The sequence below is a fragment of the Enoplosus armatus genome, chromosome 7 (genome assembly GCF_043641665.1).
Source record: "Enoplosus armatus isolate fEnoArm2 chromosome 7, fEnoArm2.hap1, whole genome shotgun sequence".
Taxonomy (NCBI): Eukaryota; Metazoa; Chordata; class Actinopteri; order Centrarchiformes; family Enoplosidae; genus Enoplosus; species Enoplosus armatus.
In genome coordinates this window covers 15,450,660-15,473,061 of record NC_092186.1, presented here as the reverse complement: position 1 = coordinate 15,473,061, position 22,402 = coordinate 15,450,660, and the positions used below count along the sequence as shown (strand labels likewise).

Below are 22,402 nucleotides of genomic sequence, written 5' to 3'. Positions count from 1 at the left end.
GCCTAGGCTCTGTCAAACGGTAACAATGTCTGCCTATCATCATCTCTAAAGCTTTATTATTATTATTATTATTATTAAGATTTATTAAATGTACAAAAACCTAGTGTACAATGATAATTCGCCGTTTAATGTATATGCCAGACCAGTTGCCAGGCAACCAGCAGAGACTCAAGGAACTTACTGCTAGCATATCAGCCAAAAAAAATAGTCTAGCGAATTGTTGTTTTCACACTTTGATTTTTGTTAAACAAACTAGATATAACGTGATAATTAGTGAGCTTCAGAGGTGCTGAAAGGCAGATTTTTTTTTTACCTTTGAACGGAGCCATTCTAGCTGTTTCCCCCTGTTGTCAGTCTTCGTGCTAAGCTAAGCTAACAGGCTGCTGGTTGTAGCCTAATATTTAACGGACAGATATGGGAGTGGTCTGGATCTTCTCATTAAACAGCCAGAAAGAGAACATTCCCCAAAACATTGAACTATTCCTTTAAATACATGCATACTGTCAGCCTATCATCTTTATCTGGAGACAATGAACTTCTGATGTCTGCTGACTGAAAGAGAAACTTGAGTCTTAATAAGCACTGTGTCAACTCAACACTGGGATACAAAAACCCATCTTCAGGTAGAAGCAGTCCACCTGTTTTAGCAGACAACAGATTGTGTATAAAATCAGATACTGAATTTAATAGATGGATATGGAGAAGGCTGGCACTTGAGTAAAAGTGAGCAAACATGTTTTTTTTGTCACATTAACTAGTTTTGTGTTCACAGCTCAGGGTCTGTGGATAACATTGGCACAAATGAGGAAGTAACACTTAGATCTATATGTTATCCACATACATCAGCAAATCACCCCCCTCCCTTCCCTCCCACCCCGCCCCACCCCCCCACACACACACCTCAACACTGATATGCAATACATATCACATCCTACACACCTCAAGGATATTCTCAGGCTAAAAACTATAACTGTTATTTTTAACATTCTCTCAAAATGGATTCATTAATGCAAAGCCAGGTAGAAGCAGCTAAGACAATAAAAAAAAAAAGTCACTAGAATCACGGTATGCCAAAGAGGGGTTTCATTGATAGCTGATTGAACCTAAATAAATACTACAAACTGTACGGTAGTAGTAGAAAGCAGTATTGTATAAAAAGTGATGTAAAACACTTGCTTTAAGAAGCAGTATGGAGCTGCGTGTGGCCGTGGTGGTTTTTCTGTAAGCATGCTTTTTAGTGTTCACTAGTATCAGAATGTGCTTCTACTGGGAAAAGAAAAATAATTAGCAATCTTTCTTATTGATCAGTGTGTAAAAAAGAATAGTAAGAGGAAAACATTACTGTAGTCGACGCTAGTATTACCTTCTATTATGAATGGTATCGTAAGGCAGAATGGAGACACAAAGAGTGCCACATCTCACAGGAGCACAAACCCTCCTTTATCCAGACCATGTGGGTCAAATGTTTATATTTAGAGATAGGCACCTGAGACAGCTGATGGATAGGTCCAACTCACATACATTATGTGTATTAATTTTTTTTTTCTTTTTAAAGTAACCCTTTAGAGGAACCAAAATAATGGAAGATGCGTGATGAAGAAATACTCAAAATCAGAGATACCACTTCTATGGGTAAATAAGTCACATGTGCTCAATGGTTTACATTTGTACTACAGTTTGTGAGTGCATCTCTAGCTCTCTAGAAGTGTACATGTCTGTCTACCAAGTGTACTTTCTTCACTAGCAATATTTAACAGTTCATAACATGTTTTTGGTGAGGAAAGAAAAAAAAAACAACAATCGCTGAAAGTGTTAAACCCTTTAAAAAAATCTTTTTTTTTTTCTTTTCTTGTTTTTGTTTTTTTACAGGCTTGTGGTGGCACTGGTGTGATTTTGGAGTGGTTAACATGATTTCAGTTCCATGCAGTCTCTCGGTTCACACCTTGCTGACAACGAAAAGGACTCGTTGATCCTTCATTTAGAAAAAAAAAAAGATAAAAATGACATTGCAAGCTCTGACAGACATCTTTCTCTCTCTTCATCTTCCCTCTAGTCCTCAGAGGCCGCTGACAGAGTCACTGCTGTCCTATATGGTCCTTTAATATCCTCACATAAACGACTGACAGCTCTACCAATTGTCTGTGCAGGCTTCAGCGCCGTTACAGCCTCACAAGTAGAAAACGGCTTCTGCTTGGGGAGAACGTGTCTCTCCTCGCGATGCCCTTTTCTCCATCAGTGTCATTTGTACGGGCAACTTGAGATGCTCGTCTCGACTTTAAGGAAAAGTGTCGATTCTATAGGCCACAGGAGACAGGGATATTATAATGCAAAACCCCTGTTTCAGACCATTATTGGGTTATCAATCACATCACACAGCTGTGGATTTGCATGGAATGGATGTGGTCTTCAGATACTCCGCATCCGATGATTTGAAACCACAATCCGTGTGAGAAGAGGCCAGGGCAGGGCCTCCAGTTAAATAAAGTTTTCTATCTTAGCCTAAAATGCACTGGTTTCTACTTTGGAGCTAAAGCTGAATCCAGACTAAAAACTTAAAACACTGCTTGTTGATTTTGAAGCTCTCTCTCTAAAATCACTACCACAGCAGTGTTTCCTTCCAAATGAAAAGACTGTGGTGAGGAATGCCAGGGGTTGTGTTGTTAAAAGAAAATCAAAATACCATCACAGCCATCATTCACATGGACGCAACATTTGTGGATACAGGATGCATGAGTTATGCCCACTGCCTGTAATCATAGTACACACACACACACACACACACACAAATAAGGTAAGTGAGTCTAGCCAGGCCAAATTATATTTTTGCAATTTGTTTTGTTTACTTGCTGTATCCTCTTTTGTTGCTGGATGAGTGAGCTTGACTACATCTGCAAGTACCAGAAATATTAGAAAATGAGACGTCAGGTGAAATTATGAAACGTTGCAGTGTCTAAATTGTCTTACACTCCATCTGGTACTCACACAGGATAAAGTAAGTGTTTCTGGCATTATGTTGTGTAGTAATGTGAATATGTACATTTGAAATAAAACATAAAACCCCCAAAATCATAAAAAAGAAAAATCTCAAGGGTGGGAAATTAACTACAAAAATATATACATACACATTATATATGCATATATGATGCATATATACACACATAATGCTATACATATATACTGTCTTTATATATACATTTACATATTACACACCAACGCTTATCTTGTTTGTCGTGGTAACAGACGCTCTTAATCGCCTTCTAGAGAATTGGTATAAGGGCGAAATCTTCTATTCTTTTCCTTCAGTTTTTCATAACTCATCGCTTTTATATTTCTGATTGGACAATTCTACTGAAAGGCTCTTATTTTTGTTTTTGTGTAATAGCTGGGTGAAAAAAATGTCACTTGGAAAGGTAGAAAGAGTTGGTACTTTCTCACAGGTGGACAGGTCGTCAGCAGAGAGGAGAGCTGAGGGTGAGTTAAGAGGATTTCAGCTGACACAGTGTGCACCCCACATGTCCAGCCCAGCAGATGAGTTGGGGGGGGGGGGGGGGGGGTTGCGGGGAGGAGGATGGCGGGCAGTGATTGAGTACAACAGGGAAGAGGTTTGTTTAGTTCCAGATCCGGAGGAAACTGTCCCAGGAGCCGGTGGCCACAGCCATGCCGTCTTCTGTCACCCCTAAGCAGCTCACTCTGTTGTCGTGGCCCGCGAGCACACCTGGAGGTCGGAGAAAATAAACCAGAGTCAAAGTAAGATTTAATTTTTGCAAGTGTCGACTATTTTCCATTCATCATAAAATTGATGCTTTTTTTAAACCTGACAAGTTTGTTTTCAGGTTACAAAAGTTTAGGTGCACTTCTCTCACATTGTGCAGTGAGAAAATAAGCAAAAACCTAAACTGAAAGCAGACTTCAGACGTTGCTTACCTGCACGCTCGCCTTTCAGAGTGTCCCACACGTTGCAGTTGAAGTCGTCGTAGCCAGCCAGGAGCAGTCGGCCACTCTTGGAGAAAGCCACAGAGGTGATGCCGCAGATGATGTTGTCGTGGCTGTACATCATCAGCTCCTGGTCGGCTCGCAGGTCAAACAACCTGCAGGTGGCATCATCTGAGCCGGTGCCAAAGGCGTTCCCATTGGGGAAAAACTGAAGGAGACAAGAAGTCAAGCAAGAAGTAAGGACAGTGTTGTTAAATCATCATGTTATGTTTTTCAGCCTCTGGGTAGATGTTTTCTTTAAAGAGACATCTTGCTTTTCCCAGAGCCTTACAGACCATCCAGGGCCAATATAAGTGCATATGCTTAAGACGGTCACCTGCTTTAAAGGAGCATTTTGACCTGAGTAACACTGTATGTCCAGTAGGGATAGGACGATGATGACCAATATGTAGCTACACAAAATATATTAATATATAATACTTTTTAATTATTAGTTGCTAATGAAACAAGTTAAAATTCAAACTTTTTTTCTCATGAAAACTGGCTTTGTACAGGAATAATGCCTTTTATATTTCTGGTAACAGCAACAGCAGCATGTTTGGAATACATTTTGTTTGTGTGTGTGTGTGTGTTTGTGACCGCAGTTTCAGTACTCACGGTGACGGCGTTGATGTCGGACACATGACCAGTGAAGGATTGCCTGCACATGCCATCACGGATGTCCCACAGCTTGGAGGTGGCGTCACAGGCTCCTGACACAAAGGTCTTGAAGTCTGGGCTTAGAGACAAACTCATCACATCTCCTGTGTGGCCAGTGAAGGAGGTTGCCTGCTGGCCTGTCTCTATGTCCCACAATGCACTGCAAGAAAGGAGGTAGTGGTTAGTATTAACACAATTAATACAATACTCTGTGTTTTTGTAAAATCCACACAAGCTGCAACACGAGAGTAAGATATTGAGTGACAGGATGGTATTGAAAAGAAACTCAAACATTTTATATAATGTGGAGGTGCATCTTCAATCTACTGTGTAGCATGGAAACAAGAATATGAATACAATATTTCTATCATGTAAAGAGTTTAATTCTTTATGCAGATGGGAGCAGAGAGTCGTTGCTCACCAGGTGGTGTCTCCAGAGCTGGTCAGTATCTGGTTGTCATCCAAGAAACGACAGCAGGACAAGTAACCTGGAGATAAACACAGGTTCAACATCAGATAAGGAGAGCTCTGCCCTGCCTTGTCAGTACCCCTGGGCACTACTCACATGGTGGCCTACCACGACATGCTAATCCTTTTCCCTAAGTTTTAACCAGGAGTGATATCTTTTCCTGCTAGGGGGGCACCTGTGGCACCTTATGAGCACTCATTTTGGTTGTGCCCAGGTAGCTGATCCCACCCTTAATTCACATCCAGTGATTTGAAATAAGAACTAGTTGAAAAATAGGTTAATTTTTTTGGGGAGACACTGGTTCAAGAAGGCACCCCACACTGTAGCCCTGGGGGTAGAAAACACTCATATCCCTCCTCCTTCAGGGTTGTGCAGGCTCTCGAGTTGCACTAGTTAGTTAATTAGTCAAACTATTGTGAAGGCAATTTCTGACCATGATAAAATAGTGTTCTGTGTGTGTGTGTGTGTGTGTGTGTGTGTGTGTCTCTCTCTCTCTCTCTCTCTGTGTGAGACTAATGAAATGTAGTGTAGTTCTATAGTTCTATATTTGTTTAAAAAATTTTTTTTTTCCATATTTCATGTTTACATTGTCCTAAATACAGTACAGGGAAAGACAAAGCCCTGATCTAAAATTAACTCTTCAAGGAGATGTTTGTGCCAGGAGATGTACAGTAAATATGCCAGTGAGAAAGAGAAAACAATAACAGCTTGTGCAGCTCCATTGTTTGACTCACTGAATTACCCAGCCAGTCTATACATAATATCTAAAACTACAGTAAGGATGTGTAAATATGTGTGTCACAGGTATTGGACAAATCAGGCATGTTGGAGTGCTGCCATCAGCCCAGGATATGATAAAGATGTAACTGTCAAACTTAGTATGGAAATAACAAGCAATATGCTCATTTTATTAGCAGTATTTCTTGGCTGGCCCTGTGCCTACCTGTGTGTCCGGGTAGCTCTCGGGTGACGCGCACGTTGCCCTCGCGGGTCTTCAGGCTGTATATGGAGCAGATGTTGTCCAGGCCTCCGCAGGCCACATAGTTCCCAGAGGGGGCATAGGCGCACGTCATCACCCAGGAAGAGCGCAGCGGGATGGCATGCATCTGAGAAAAGGAGAGTCAGAGTTATTTCTTGATTAAATACAATAAAAGGAAGTAATGTTGAGCTTTAAGGTTAAGTCATTGTACTGTTTCAATCCAACATGCTGTGTGGTGCTTTTAAGTCATCATGACAAAATTCTGCCACATCCTCTGTACTTCAGGGAAGGATGTATTCTGACATTTGTCTGGGTGGCACTGTTGCAAAAGATGGCAATAACCAACGTGGTAACAAAATTACATCATGATACAGATAATGCAAAGACAACTGGATTTTACATTTAGTGCAAGAAGACAGCGCAAGACTGTCTGGGGTGGTTTGTTTCTGTGCTTTGATGTCAAAACATTGGTGTGAGCAGTGTCTCTATAGAGTTTAGGTATAGTGGCTCAGATGGTATAGTAGCTGAATAAAAACAGGTGACCTGTAGTCTATGTTATCAATAGCCACATATTTTGTTTTCAGAGAATTCTTCTACTATGTTTTGGGTAATAAGAAAAATCTGAATTTGTCTTGCAATAAGGCTCAGTGATAAATATATAAAGACCCTCCAGGCAACCACATAGCTGCCATTTTGATGGTGGCTTGATGCAGTACATATTTATTATTATCAATAATCTCACCTTATTTGTTGTGTAGCTGTCCCAGATGATTAGCTTTCCATCTTGCGAGGCACTGACAAGTAACCTGGAAACAAGTTAAGAACAGCAGCATGAGACTAAACATGTCACACGTTGAAAAAACCCACATAATCTACGGAACATGCACTTGGATCATTAAAAGCAATGAGAGCCAGCCACCTTGCCACTGTCTGAATGAGTATAAGGTGCTCTGTCAAATAGCATTCAGCGTGAGCTCCCTACTCCTCTCTCCCAGTCCCCATTTCCCTCCATCTTCCCTCTTTCTCCCCCTCCTGGTGGAAGTCTCCTCATCCAAGGAAGCTACTTTTAATGTCCCACTCCATCTAATATTCATTACCCCTGTTATGTAAAAGTCCCTACTGTCGGGTGGGAGGTGGAAGCCTGAAGGGTTGGGAAAGCACTAGAAAGAAGCTGAGGTGGGGCAGCAAGAAGAGACAGCAAAAAAGGAAGACAAAGAGGAGGATGAAGTAGAAACAGTCATAAAAAGTGAGAGTTATGGGTGGTGCAGATGCAGGAACAGCTGGAACCCCTCCCTCCCACCCTGACTGGGCGTTTCCATCTCTCCACAGACAGGAAGTAGTTTGACGGTGCTAAGCTACAATCAAGAGGAGAGTCATCACGCTCAAATGTCAGTGGCTGTATACAAAATAAACACTGGCCTCCTGCAGGGTCACCCAGAGGGTGCTAGGCACACACATGCACTCATTCACACCAATACACACACATAATAATAATAATAAGAAGAAGAATCAGGATTGAACAGCCTGCATGTAATATCAGTATTTCGTTTTGTAATGAAACATAGTTACATTCAAACACAGTTTTAGTGGTGAAAAAAGAGAAAACAAATTTGCTTAAAACAGAACCAAAGTGTGTGATCTACATTTTCTAAAAATCTAGAGATTTTTATAAAAAAAACAAAAACAAAAAAACCCACCATCTTCCAGCTCATTTCCTACGGATAAAGATCAGTGCACTGCATGCATACTTTTGGGAAAATATTACATTGACAGATACTTCTTGGTGCTCATTATTGCAGCAAACAGTTAAAAAAGCAGTTTGTAAGTTTTAATTTAGTGATCCACAGTTGCAGTCCAATCTGGACACAGAGGAACTGAATTATTTTTGAATCATCATAACATTTGGAAAACTGTCAAAAGATTTAGATCTTACAAACTGCATCTTTAAGGAAATATTAAATAGGCTGTGGTGGCTGCCTGTCTCTGTGCCCAGTGAATATCATTACTGTGCTCATAGTGAGGGCGTAAAACAGTGCTAGCACTTAGACAGATGTACAGTAGTAGTGGAGGTGGCAATAGTGACAGTCAATTATGGTGGTATTAGTCATATTAGTAGAGTAGTAGTAGTAGTAGTAGTGGTGGTAATAGTAGTGGTGGTACTGGTAGTAGTATAGTCCCACACCTGGGACTGCCGTCACTGCCCCAGTGCATTGCATTGGGAGACAGATGGACAGAGAGAAAGATAAAGAGTGACACAGACATATTAAACACAGAAAGAAAATCGTTTCATAACAGTGATACAAGATGTTGAGATCCCCTACATTTTTTGGTAATGTGTATATTTGCAATGAGAGTAATTTGGTATCGATATGCTGCCTGTTATGCTTCACTGCATTGCCTAGATGTTGATAGTCAAGTTGGTGGTATTACTTAAGTATTAGCCATTACTACTAATGTACGAATTCAAGCAATAAAGTCAATTTTTAAGACAGAGATTAAGCCAATACCAGACTGGTGATTCTATTGTCAGCACTGTAGCTGAAGGTGTGTCCATGCTTGTGCCTTTGGAGGCACTTTATTGCCCATCCCTGGCAAACTGTAGATCTTGACAGTTATAGCTGTAGTGTTAACAGTCGCCATGCTGTCACTGGCAGTCTAGAAATTCAACAGTCTGCTGGCGGTGACAGAACTTGACACTGCCTTTGGGGGAAATTGACCTTCAAAGTTCGTACAATTTTAATAAATTAGAAGAGAAAATGGGCTAAACTGTGATGATTATTATTAGCATCCTTTGTGCTTTCTAAGCTGTTAGCATTTTTTTGTGACTCTTGTCTCCTGTGGGCCATTTTAGGTAATTCATGTGAATTACAGAGCAGATATAATTTTGTTCCAGTGTGTTCAGGAATATAAAAAGACACTCATTTCAATGGAAACGACCGAGCAAGCAACCTAAAGCAGCAGAAATTGACACCACATAGTCAGCAGTAGAAAACACCACACCTGCACCAAACACAGCATCAAAAATATGTTGCTGAAAAACAGTTAAAAACAAGTTAACGATGGACTGAGGGTATAAAACTGCAACCCTAAAAAAATAAAACACAATAAAACGAAGAAGACAAAAAAATCCCTTTGGAATAAAAAGGTGTATGTCCTATCCTGCTCTTAGATAATAACTGTGTTGTCTGTAGAATAACTTCACTACCTGGAGTCGCTCCCCCAGTGCATTGCATAGATCTTGGCCAGGTGGCCCCTGAGAGTGCGTCGCGTCCGCATCTGTATCCGGCCCACTGAGTCCAGACCAGCTGTGATCTGCCAAAACACAGGAAGAAGCGTTGCAGTGACACTCGAGGCCCACACACACACACACACACACACTTGTCAACACAAACACACACATCACTGGACAACAACGGATAATAGTAATAATATTCACACGTGAGATTGTCTTTTCTAGCTTCAAAACTGTGGCTAAAACTATTTTAGTGAACTATATTACTAGTTAATGGATCAAAGTTCATGTTTTCTCAGTCATATCAATTGTTACAGACTAATTTCATATTTGTCATGGTTAGGAGTGTTACTCTAAATGGAGCCATTTAGAGTAACACTCCCTCCTTGTTCAAAAATATAGCGACTGTTACCATAAAAATGTGTACAACTGCACAGGGAAATACACCGCTAATTGTTTACACAGTATTCTACATGTGGAGAGGAAGTCTTACCTGTGACAGAGTGGAGTCACTGCAGGCTTTCCTGGCATCCTGCAACACAATAAAAACCTTAATAATCCTGTTGACTAGTGACAAATTTCAGCTTATTTTGACACTGCATAGCTAAATGTAATATGTGATTGCTGCACAGACAAACACACAAATAATGTAACAAATAGACAAACTTAAAAAGCTAAAAGACAAATAAGTGTCACCTGTGCCATGAGTTACTGCCAATCACAGAAACTGATATTTCAGTGGTCACAGAACAGTCACACAGCAGCAACTGACATTTATAGATCAATTTCTGCTCGAGAATGGAAGTGGCTGATTGACAAGTTGTATGCCGAGTGCGTCACTGTCTCATCTGAAACTCTGTGTGAGTCACAGCTTTTAGTGAACGGACAGTGGCCTCCATGTGATGTACAAACACACACACACGTCAACATAAACAAACACGTACACACAAAATGTTGACATACCCGGATCTGATTGCGTAGTTGCTCGGCTTCCTGCCGCAACTGTTCCAGCTCACTCATTGTCCCTCTGTGATGTGTTCAGGCCACACTCCCCTCCAAATACCGTCTGGCCTGGGAAAACACGTGCCTGCCTGCCTGCCTGCCGCACGCGCACACACACACACACACACACACACCCACACACCCACACACACACACACACACACGCTCTCTCTCACACACCCACACACACACACGCTTTACCAGCTGACACCTGCAAGACAGAGAGACAGAAATACTATGAGTTCAACAGGCAGACAGAGAGTGAAGGATGGGAACTTCCATCAGACAAACACAGGTATCCTGTATGGGTTCAGACCAAAGGAGGGTGCTGCAAAGGGTGGGGCTGGGTGGGGGCCTGGAGGGTGGCATAGCTCTTCAAACACCCCCAGTCTGGTTCAAAAGCCATCTGAGCCAGGCTTTGACCTTTCCTGACTCAATCAGCCTTTTGTGTTGTTGCATTGCGCTGTTTGCTCGGCCCGCCCCAAAGCGCCCTGAACGTGTGTGTGTTGTGTGTGTTGTGTACTGTGGGCAGATCTTGATGGTTTATTAGACGATATGTCCAAATGAGAAAGAGAATATATGTCTATATATTTATCTGTGTGTGTGTATACATTATGTGAACATTTATATAAATGTGTGTCAGACTGAGCATCTGTCTGTACTTGCATGCATGTGTGTGCGTGCGTGTGCATGTGCGAGCTGCCACTTCCTTTACCTTGGGGAGCCTGAATGTGGGTCACAAGGCACTTAGACACTCTTCAGAAATGTTTGGACCACACCCCCCACCCTCATTTTCCAGGCTGTTTTACAGTCTGCTGTCCAGAAGTCTAACCCTCTGAGATTAAATTTTCAGTTCCATTTTCTATAATTCAACAATTAGACCGAGCCCAGCCCTTCCTCTCCACAGGAAATCATGTTAATGTAAAGAGGAGACTGAGCTTTATCTTCATTTTTGCAGAGGCTGTAAAACCATTGGGGCCCAGCTACTTATTCACAACAAAATAACATCCCATCATTGTACAAATAGAAAATAATTAACTAAGACAATGATTTGATGTTCATGTTGCTGAAATTGCCTTTTAAGATACTGTAAGTGTGTGGAAAGCTGCTCTTAGAGGATTCCCGGTTCCACTTGGTTTTGGCTATTGTGCCTCTGCTCTGCTAACACAAGAGATGATGGCTTGGACTGCTCGTCGTGGACTCTTGTCTCAGCCAAAGAGGTCTTTGACAGTAATGAGGCATCAGGGACAGTGAGCATTGCAATGCTTTCAGCTGCCCAGGAGTGACGTCACTCTCTCCTCCGGCTGACGCAACCCCCCTAAAGAGAGGCTCTCAGCGTCAGCTCCCCTGTGATGTGGTACTGCTCTATGACTGCCATGGATCCATTATACTGTATGCCTCTGAAATCCGCCACGTCACACAGAGCGCACCTCGTGGACTGCCAAAGTTTTCTCAAAACATCCGATGTGACCTTCTACACTCAGATGAATATTTTCAATCGATGTTTTTAGCCTGAGGCTGCAAATGGAGTGCACAAGAGACATGCAGTGGAAAATAACTTAAGTGATGATGCTGGAAGATGACGCTGAAAAAGGTGACGTGTTGAGGTGCTTTCCATCAGTTAGTATAAATCTGACAGCTCTGATTTTCAGCATGCCATGGCAGTGATTTGTGAAAGTGCCACATGAATTGTCTTGTTCACACGTGGATAGTAAATATTAGTCATTTAGAAACCAAAACAGACCACTCATTACTGCTCTTCTAAGTCACCACATATCAACCGCAGCCAAAAGAAGCTGTCACACAGATAAATGGTCCTACAAAAAGGACTAGATAAAGTTTACCTTTAACAATTTATAGTCGTAAACCTCAGTGAGCAGCTGTGTGTGTGTCTTTTCTCCAGTTGTGCGAGTGGAGTCATGCAGCCAACGCAGGCCCAGAGCATGGCACAGTATCAGGGGCGACAAAGGCAGAGCTGTGTGTTGGAGCTGCCCATTGTTTAGAATATGGCTGCCAGCTACAGTAGATAGTGCTGCTTGGCACCACCACAGTTGGGTCTCTGAGACTGGCCATAGGAGGCTATAATTGCTACTGCCCTTCTGACACCAACCATCCAACGTTTTCAGCCTCATACTGGAGCACCCAGCAGCCAGCAGGAGACCACTGTGTCTGAACTGAGACCAAAGAGCTTCCATCGGCATACAACTGTCTAGGTTCGAGTGTTCGGTATAATTACCCCCCGAGGATCAAAAAAGTATTTCTGATTCTGATTTTGATTCTGACAGAAAGATGCACAAAGGCAGAAATAGGCATACCGGTGCACACACACACTTCTTTGCATCACAATAATAAGGCTGTGCATACACATAATTCTATAAATCTCAGTGACTGGTTAGCCAGAAACGGATGTCGATAAGCCCTTAATCAGCTGTTTGCATTTGGTCAATGAAAATAACGGCATAGAAGACGTGCAATTTCACTCCATGACCATTACACATGGCTCTGGTTATCTAACGTGTTCATCGTATCTTTAATTCAAAAAATCATCACAATTAGTTAAACATTATAGGCAACTACAGTATCATCAAACTTGAAATGTAATCAGTAATGACTAAAGCCCTCATTGAAACAGAGAAATGAAATTATGACACAACAGGCCATAATACAAGTAATCATACTGACCATGCAAAATACATTTTAAAAAGTTTTGAAATGTGCCTTTGACTGGCAGATTATAAAAAAGGTATACAGCCTGAAGTCAAGCTATTATGATTAGTTGATTAATAGATTAGTCGAATGACAGAAAATGAATTGGCAACTACAGTGTTTTCATAATTGAAAAAGTCATTTTTTGACCAAAAATCACAGCTTTGCTGGTTTTCTTCGCTTCTCTGATAGTGAACTGAATATCTTTGGACTACTGGTCTGACAAAACAAGCAACTTGAAGACGCCACCTTGAGCTCTGGAAAAATGATAATGAAAATAATCGTTCGTTGCAGCCCTTTTTATGGTCCAGCTGTCAATATGTTACTGGCTGCTGTTGCACATCTTGTCACAGTGTGAGAGTTTGGCATGCAAACTTTCACTTTCATGTTTATGCCACAGGGACAGGGAGACACACAGAGAGATCTCCTTCACTTCTCCATAGTAAGGTCATTGTCAGTCACTATGGTCTCCGGTTCCAATAATGAAGCTTGGTCACAATATATTTGTTACAAAAGACACTGTCCCTTCAGTGCGTGTCCCTGCTGACTCAGGAAAAACACAACCCTTGGACATTAAGGACCTCAAGAGAACTTGTTAAGTCCAGAAGCAGATGAAAGTGTTTCCATTTGTCAAAACTTGAGACGATTCACATCAGATCAAACATCATGGAGTCATAACTCTCCAGCATGTTTTGTATCTAACTTACAATCTGTCAACGAGACCTTCTGCTCCTTCTGGGTCACATACAGTAGAAAGTCAGTCACATCTGCCTCAATCATGAGGTGAACGAAGCAGCAGGAGGTGCAGGCAGTGCAGCTGCACCCAGAGCCACAGGGGCCCAAGAACATGACATGGTCAGGAAGTTAAGGAATTAACATTATGAACATCCAGGTCTGAACAAATTCTTGCACCATAGCCCACTGTGAGCACTTTACGCCAGTGTTTACAGTAAAAATATTTATCTCTATCAAAATCACATTCTATAAGTTAAACAAAAGTGTTCTTATTTCCAATGCAAAATTACAAGACTTTGAATTTCGAGTTACACTGAACACAACATTTACAAAATGTATGCACTTTCTGTACATATGTAGACATTTCGCTACGATGTGTTTAAGTTGTAGTAAACATGCAATCTAAAGGCTCAAGTCCAACGAATATTGAGCTCTTTTCTTTTTCCTTTTCTTGAACCAAATTCCTCATCAATTGTATGCATTTTTAATTTACGACATAGTCTGCTAGAGGATGCTAAATATGCTCAGGTATTCAGTGGATGATTGAGTTAAAATTTTGTTAAACATCTTTTTTTTTTTAAATAACCGTACACCTACACCTGATCTTGCCCTTGCAGTTTCTATCAGAGATTCAATTTCAGGAGCCATAAGTGTACTGGATGGGCCCTGCTGAAAATGAACAGGAAAAGTAACCAGGGTTTGGTGTGTGAAAGTGAAAACTGGATGCAGCAGGGCTGCTCCACCAGGTGTAAACTTGTTCAGATAACCCACGGACTATTCCAAACATCCAGAGAATGGAGGAAATACCTGGTGAGATTCCAGTAAGGTAAGAGGCCACGTTTCTTCCTTCTAGTCAGCTAAATGTTCATGTCATATCCTTTATGTGTCATGAATTATAACAGCAAATAAGAAACTTCCTAGAGTACTGGTATGGAAGATAAATCACCTAATGCACTATTAGTCAGGGCCACCATGGAGGTGTTTTGGTTAGTCCCCAGCAAAATTAGGAAAACATTGATTTAGCTTATTATTACACAGAGCTCACAGGAACACAGTGAATGAATGTGTGATGACTGTATGACCTACTTTGATCACAGGTTTTACCGCACCTACACCAGACGGCTACAGAATTACACATAATGCAGTCACACATAAGTCCTAATCAAAACTACAAGAACCCAGTTAGATGGGGCCTGTGTGGACAAGATGCTTCTGAGTGACATCCATAAGCTGAAGTGAATCATGATCATTTTACGTGAGAGTTTGAGATGTCCAAGTCCAGTTACAAAAACTGTTGTTATTTTGCCGTTACCACAGGTTAGTTTCTCTGAGGTGTGGTATAGGTTTGGTTTGGCTGTAGAAATAGGAGTTAGAAAATTTAGAGCTTGAAGCTGTACACCAGTACCGGACGGTATGGTTGAAATCAGTGTAATAATAATAATAATAATAATAATATAGAAAACATGGTAAAATTGTCCAATGCAATGAGCTGTGTTCCACTTTTTGGCTGTCAGTACATGTAAAACAAAAACGTCAGTAACTCAATTTGTTCAGAATCATTGACTTTGAGAACAGACCTTTACAAAACAATAACATGATACACCATCATATCATCTCGATGCAATTCAAATGAAAGTCAACTGTTATATTGATATACTGAATATTTTACCGCCTTGACCTATGAGCCCTACAATTATTTCCATTATTGATTCATCTGCTAATTTTTTCATTTACTCTAAAACGAAAGAAAATAGTGAGATGTACCACAATTTCACGGAGCCCAAGGTGAAGTCTTCAAACTGCTTATTTTATTGGAGCACACAGTCCAAAACGCACATACATTCAATTTACAATCATATAAGACTGAGAAAAGTAACAAATCGTCACATTTGAGAGGCTGAAACCAGAGAATTTTTGGCATTTTAGCTTGATAATGGACTTTAACAATTAAGCAACTCTTTCCAATTAATTTTCTGTAGATCAACTTATCGATTAATCAGCTAATCGGTTCAGTTTAAAGGCTGTATTACAGTTAAGTGATATAACTTTATTTGACTGTTAAAAATGTATATGTTCAATATGTTATCTGCTTGCCCATCATACCCACTTTATTTGACGTTATTTTTTTTTTTCTTCTATTAAATCACCATACTATCTACCTTTATATTTGATTGAATAGGGCATTACCCAAAACAGGAAGCCATCAGCTACCATTATATGGAGACTCGGAGACTCTAGATTAAATTAACATCTATTAACCATCTTTATGAATTGATCCGAGTCGAGATACATTTCTGATACATGCAACAAATTGCATGAGTCGCGCGCCCCGTCACGCTACCAGTTGCCGCTCGGATGAAGGCGGACTGGCATGTATATTTAATAGAAAAGGGGGGGGGGGGTTCGCAGGGTGTCGTGCAAACACAAATGAGAAACCTGATGTATGAAATGGTTACAGATGAATATGTGCCTGCCTGCTAGTGAAAGGTTTTGCCCCTATAGTTCCGCCTGAGGGTTGTTTGACAGCCTGTAAAAGGCCGCGTTTGGATAGCAGTGAGTTTTCAGCAGTGGAAAGCTTTGCTTAGAGGAAAAAAACAGCACTGAGGCAATAGTAGCCTGCGAACAGTTATGTCAAGAGCTACACTGCTGCTCCGAGCTCTGACAATATGTCAAGCTCACGGACATTTTTTTGCATCTCACCCTTAATGAAAAACAAAATACAACCGCCGCGAGCAAAGCAGGAAATAGCCTAAAAAATGCCACCAAAATATCAAGAGTACACGTCCTTACCTGAAACAGGCTTTTTGGCTCTGTCCGTCCTTCCAATCCGAGTCACACCGATCCGTTTTCACACAACAACCATAGCCCCAGCTGTGGGAGAAATCGCAAAGGCAGACGTGTTAATTTTAAGACAATTTAATCGGTCTAAAGGGGCAGAAGCGAGCGTTACTCAGGTCGGATTAGACTAAAAATTTTCACCAAGCAAGCTAATCACCACACCCATGAAAGTGGGAACATGGCAACAGCCTACGCCGAGGGGTGCGCGGCGGTGAATAGATTTTATATTTTTATAATCTAACAAATATAACACGTTTTAAAATATCAGTCACTTGCTAAATCTGTTTTTATTTAAGCCAGTACTCCAAAGCAATCGGTAATACATTTTCTTTTAAGCTTACAAAAATGTCTGAATTGGGTTTTGTAACCTACGAGCGAAATGGTACAGTCTGTCAGCCCCCTCAACAAAAAGGAACCGAATGGGATACAGGAAACAAATATTAGACCTATAAAGCCTGTAGTAGTAGTAGTAGTAGTAGTAGTAGTAGTAGTAGGTGTAGTAGTAGGTGCTCAAATGGACTTCACCTCAGGTTTGCGAAGCCACTTTTTGGTCAAAGACTCCATTCTTTGATTTGCTCACATACCAATACACTGAATAAACCAAGAGAGTCGTGAATCTACAGTATTGATATTAAAGCTGTAAGTGAGGAAAGTACAGTATTTATTTTAGTTTACTGTATGAATGTAATCTATTACCAATTGTGACTTTACTTTGTGACCTGTGAGCATCATTGTAAAGTTATATGTTTTCTTTTTCGGTTTATTTTGCATATAAAAAGTAAGTATAAGTACAAAATACTTGAGTCAAACTATATGTGCAGGAATAGCTACACAATCTAATATGGTTATATTGCAGCTATTCAAAAGATAACTGTCAGTTGAGGAGCCTCTTATGAGACTGTGATTAGCAAAAGGTACAGTAAGTCTGCATGTAGCCATATGCTTTAGAGCTGAAATGATTATTCGATTGATAGAAAATTAATCGGCACTAATTTTGACAATCTATTGAAAGTTTCATTCATTTATCAAACAAAAATGCCAACCATTTTCTGGTTTGGACTATTGGCTCTGTGAGATTGGGATGGGCATTTTCACTATTTTCTGACAATTAACCAACAGATTAATCGATAAAGAAAATAATAATCAGTGGCAGGCCTAAAATGCTTTGAAAAAATGTAGAGCTGCAGATATTTGTCAATAGATAGTTAATCAGCAACTATTTTGATAATCATTTTTAAGTAATTTTATAAATAAAAATTGGCTAAAATTCACTGGTTCCAGGAAATATTTTCTGCTTTTCTTTGTCTTCTGTGAGAGTAAACTGAATATCTTTGAGTTTTGGACTGTTGGTCGGACGATTGAAGACATTACCATGGGCTTTGGGAACTTGTGATGGGCATTTTTCACTATTCTCTGACAGCAAATGATTATTCCGTAAATCAATGAACTAGTCCGTAGATTAATACATTAATAAATTACTTATTAGTTGCAGGCATGATATGCTTATAATAGATGATTGTATTGTACCCAGAGACATGAAGACAATAGATAATTTACATTATATTCAATAACTAGAATACTGAACAGTGAAGGTGAATCAGTCACTATTTCAAAACCACCCAAAATCAAAACCCTGAGCTGTAATGTTCAAATTGTGCCAGGAGACAGCTGTGCCAAGTCTCACCCCGGCACACCACGGTTGGCCTGCAGTGGGCTCATTGAAAAGGATCTCTCTCCATTAGGACAGGATGAATTTTTAATGGGCCCAATGAAAGGGAGCAGTGGGATAGGCTTTTCCATATCTCTGCACGAGCCATAATCAATGGAGGGAAGATGAAAGTTGCCCAGCCCTCGGTTTCCTTTCCGAGTGGCATGGGGTCAGATTAAGTCTAATTGAATTCACACACACAGCAGTAGTTTAGGTGTGTCAGACCAATTTCCCCCTAAACACATTATGAGGATTAGGATTAGTATGATAGCAGAAACATATGTTGTGGTTGTTTGTCATTAGTGCAGCCTGGAGATAGGCTATTAAGATATAACACAATAATAAATACAATATGTTCCTGGACAGTTGTTCTCAAAATGAGAAATAGTTTGTTAATTCCTCTGCCTGCCTGTAAATTGAATGTGAGGATATTCAGCCATATGCAGTGAATGCAATTTAGAGAAGTTGGATAATACATACCAAATCATAACCACAAATCTGACACTATATCAGAGACAAGTAGTCCTCACATCCTCAGAATAATCATGGCGTCTGAACGGTCTTACTGTTATTGTTAAATGTAAAGAATGAACGATGATACACTAACAGGTTTTTGCCTTAACTTGTTTTAAAGATGACATAATCTTGGGTCAGCTTTCTATAGTGTCATCTCTGATGTTGCTCAACAAATGTATTAATGATTGCTCAAAGGTAGATATAAATCATGCAACGGCAATGCAACCACAATTCAACTCTAGTCATACACTATTTTTTAACTACATAAGAAGGAATCAAAGCTTCTGCTCTCTGCCTCTAGTGAGCAAAAAGACTGGATTCATTAGCCAGCTGAGAATCAGAGTCAAGGTGTCCAAAAGCACATCCTTGACCAATCAGGTCCCTTGGCCCATTGCTTGGCAACCAAAAGGAGAGGGAGGGAGCAAATTGACACTGTAAAAATAGCACATCAATAGCCTGGTGTCTGAAAAAAAAGAAAGTCACACATGTTGGTGAGGCTATAAATAGCCTCCTGGAGCCTGGAACAGGTATCGTACACAGTATCTCACTGTATTGTTACTATGAATGAGACATTTTTGCATCGATGCAAATTCAGCATGGCTTGTGCACAAGTAACTGAGCTCAAAGTACGGTAATGGTCAGGCAGCTGAATTAAATCATTTGAATGTGAGGGAGGTTTTAGGGCTTCAGAGGAATATGAAGAGCTGACCGCACAGTATCCCTAAGGCTCAAAACTAACAACAGGTTGGTATTTGTAGACAGCAGTTTATTTATCCTTTTGTTTGCCATCTGACGTTTTGCATAAATGCAAACTTACAATGGCCTCTGCTGCAATAATATGTTTTAATGTACTATAACAATCAATAATGTGCATGGACAAGTTTGCATGCCAGAGGTGATTTAAAGTTTAATGGCTTACATGAATAACTTGGATGATATTTGATATTTTTATAGTATCTCATAATTACATCCACATATTGTTCAGAGGCATCACGATGAGCTGCGTGCTGTATCTGGTCTTTACATAATACCTCATCACTACAATGTCACATTGTTAAAATGGTTGGTACACATGTGTCTTTTGTGCAACGGAAGAGTAGAACACAACATGGCCAAAAATAGATCTATCGTGTCCAATTCAGTTTCACAGGGCTGCTCAAAAATGAGCCCAATACGTGGTGATCAAATCAAGTGGAGATAATGGGACGTCAATCTGGAGCAGCTTCTCAATGCCTATTTATATCTGCACGTTCCCATTTTTTGCCCACATGTAGCGACGCACCCCGACAGCCTCCATGTAATACTTCCACTGTATCAAAGGCAATTAAAAGGTGTACCAACAGTAGAACCTTAAAAGGCTTTATCAGGGCCGTCTTATCCACCAGACATCTCCCGGGGAGGCTGGCCGTTGCCAGGGTAACCCTCACAAATGGCAACTGACGTCAAGAAGGTAGGAGAAATACCAGGGAGAGCCAGAGCTGCTATGCATAATGGATTATTGAAAAAAGGGCCCTCTTGAAGAGTGCAAAGTGACTTAAAATATGCGTGCCTTGCTGGGCTCGCCACCACTTCTCTCTCTCTCTCTCTCCCTCTCTGTGTGATGAGGAAAATAGATGTTGACAGTTTCAGGGTTTTACTTGCTGGCACAGCTTGGGCTTGACTGGCCCAATTGAAATGATCCATATTGAGTCAAACACTGCTGATGAGTTATCTCCACAAAGGACACATTATGGTCTTCTTCTCAGATTGGATCATTTTTATGCCATTTGTAGATAGATAAGTACTCTTGTCCTATAGGCTGGAGTATGTGTGCTGCACATTGGAGATGTTGTGCTGTGAAATCTCCAAAAGCAAAAACCTAAATCAGAATGTATGGCTACCTGCACTGCATCTTACCCAATCTAAAAGGAGAGATCTGGCACATCCCCAGCAGATCCTTTGTTGGTCACGTAACAAGGAACCACAGTGATATTCACACACAGAAGTCCAGAGCGTAACTACCAGCAGTTTACTCTGTCCCTGCGTCAGGTTCTTGTCTAATCTCAGTGCTGTTGTTGGCCCATGAGAGACTGTCACAGCGGCAGCTTGGTGAAGAGCCCTCATCGTTTCTGTGATAATGCCTCTTGTGTTGTGTTGGAGTCACACTATCAACAATCAGGACACCGATTGTGGAGTCAGGTTTGCAGATGGCAAAGGCCAAGCACTGTTGCTATCCGAATGAATACAGCAGAATAGAAGCACGTACATGCGAGAATTGACATGGTGTCCATTGTGGGGTGGAGGTGGGACATATGGACAAAATTACTATCATAATATCACAGCAATACTTTAATATCAATATGATATCACATTAAGTATTCATATCATGTGATTTAAAACCTTTAAACTCAAATTCCTGTTCCTCCCTTAAAGAATAGAATAAAATACTTTATTTCTTCAGCTCATGCACATAAAACATATATAACAGAACAAATAATAGGAACAGATGATAAGTGATAACATTTCAGATATCCAAAAAGACAATCCTTTGATCGAATGTTCATGTTCTAAAAATGCAATATCATAAATGTTTTCAGTCAAACATCTGTATTATAAGTTTTAATAAAAGCCTGTTACATGTGTAAAATGTAGATGAAGGAGTCAGTGAACAGCAGAATGAGTAGGCCTGAAGCTTGTAGCTTGTAGCTTTTGTTTCAGGGAGAAGCTGCAGAGGAAATGTGCAAAGAGAAGAAGTGAGAGTGTTTCAGTCCAGGGGAATCCCAGACAGTTCTGTAAATTGGGGGTGCAACAAGCAACGCAAAGCATGAACCAACATGCTCCGAGTTTCCTAAGAAGTGAATCACACAAGTCATGTATGGGGGGGAAAATTAAAGGAAGTGAGGAACAACCCTGATGTGCTAATGCCACCCTTTTCAAAAGCTGCCGTTATAGCTGCAGCACTATGATACCAGATGATCATTAATTTATTACCATGAGCCCACAATTATTTTTGACTTGACATTTTGGTGCACCACAGGTTCAGCACACAAGATAAGACCATGATATTACCTGCTAGTTGCCTGTAAACTAAACACAATCCTTGATGCCAGAACTACAGATCGGTTTGACAACTCACCACCAAAACACCACAGTCAACAGTGTTTCCTCTGTAAATTCTGCAGTGGTGGCTTAATGGTTAGTATTGGCTCCACACCCATCTCTGCTTTAATTCAAATTTTGCTTCCAGTGCAGATTTCAGATCTTCTTTTGATGCTTTGTTAAAATGAAAATATTATTCCAACTGTAGAAATGTGTTTCTTTGCTTTACATGGACATTTTACCAAAAATATTTTAATTTTAGATTTACCCTGGCAGTGATTTTGATGTGGCAGTGAATCACAGATGAATAAATCCAGAGGAAACACTGGTCAATGTGCACACTAATGCACGCCAAAGAACTCCTCTATTTAGAAAAATAATTAAAGCTTTTCTACCTTTTTCCAGTGCAGATGAGTAGCAGAGGAAGTGGGCGTTTTCTGCATACGTCCTAAATGGCATGGATTATGAGTCGTACAGAGCGCTGTCGTTTCGGTTCTTCCTTTCAGC

The 22,402-nt window shown here is 40.6% G+C and overlaps 1 protein-coding gene across 1 annotated transcript; it reads right to left on the bottom strand.

Moving 5' to 3' along the window:
- Window positions 1-1,804: 1,804 nt before the first annotated feature.
- LOC139287306 (guanine nucleotide-binding protein subunit beta-4) lies at window positions 1,805-16,701 on the bottom strand. The gene is made up of 10 exons (XM_070908279.1): window positions 16,546-16,701; window positions 10,276-10,525; window positions 9,806-9,844; window positions 9,286-9,392; window positions 6,823-6,886; window positions 6,045-6,207; window positions 5,054-5,120; window positions 4,591-4,792; window positions 3,925-4,141; window positions 1,805-3,715 (listed from the first exon to the last, which is right to left on the bottom strand). The coding sequence occupies exons 2-10, from the start codon at window positions 10,330-10,332 to the stop codon at window positions 3,609-3,611; spliced, it is 1,023 nt and encodes a 340-aa protein (XP_070764380.1). The 5' UTR covers window positions 10,333-10,525; window positions 16,546-16,701; the 3' UTR covers window positions 1,805-3,608.
- Between the last annotated feature and the right edge of the window lie 5,701 nt (window positions 16,702-22,402).

Excerpts from the sequence above, each read along its gene's own strand:
- LOC139287306 (XM_070908279.1), bottom strand. The coding sequence starts at position 10,332 with ATGAGTGAGCTGGAACAGTTGCGGCAGGAAGCCGAGCAACTACGCAAT. Across the intron at positions 9,393-9,805 it reads GTGACTCCACTCTGTCACAG|ATCACAGCTGGTCTGGACTC; the intron begins GTAAGACTTCCT and ends GTGTTTTGGCAG. Across the intron at positions 4,142-4,590 it reads CCGACATCAACGCCGTCACC|TTTTTCCCCAATGGGAACGC; the intron begins GTGAGTACTGAA and ends TGTCTCCTTCAG.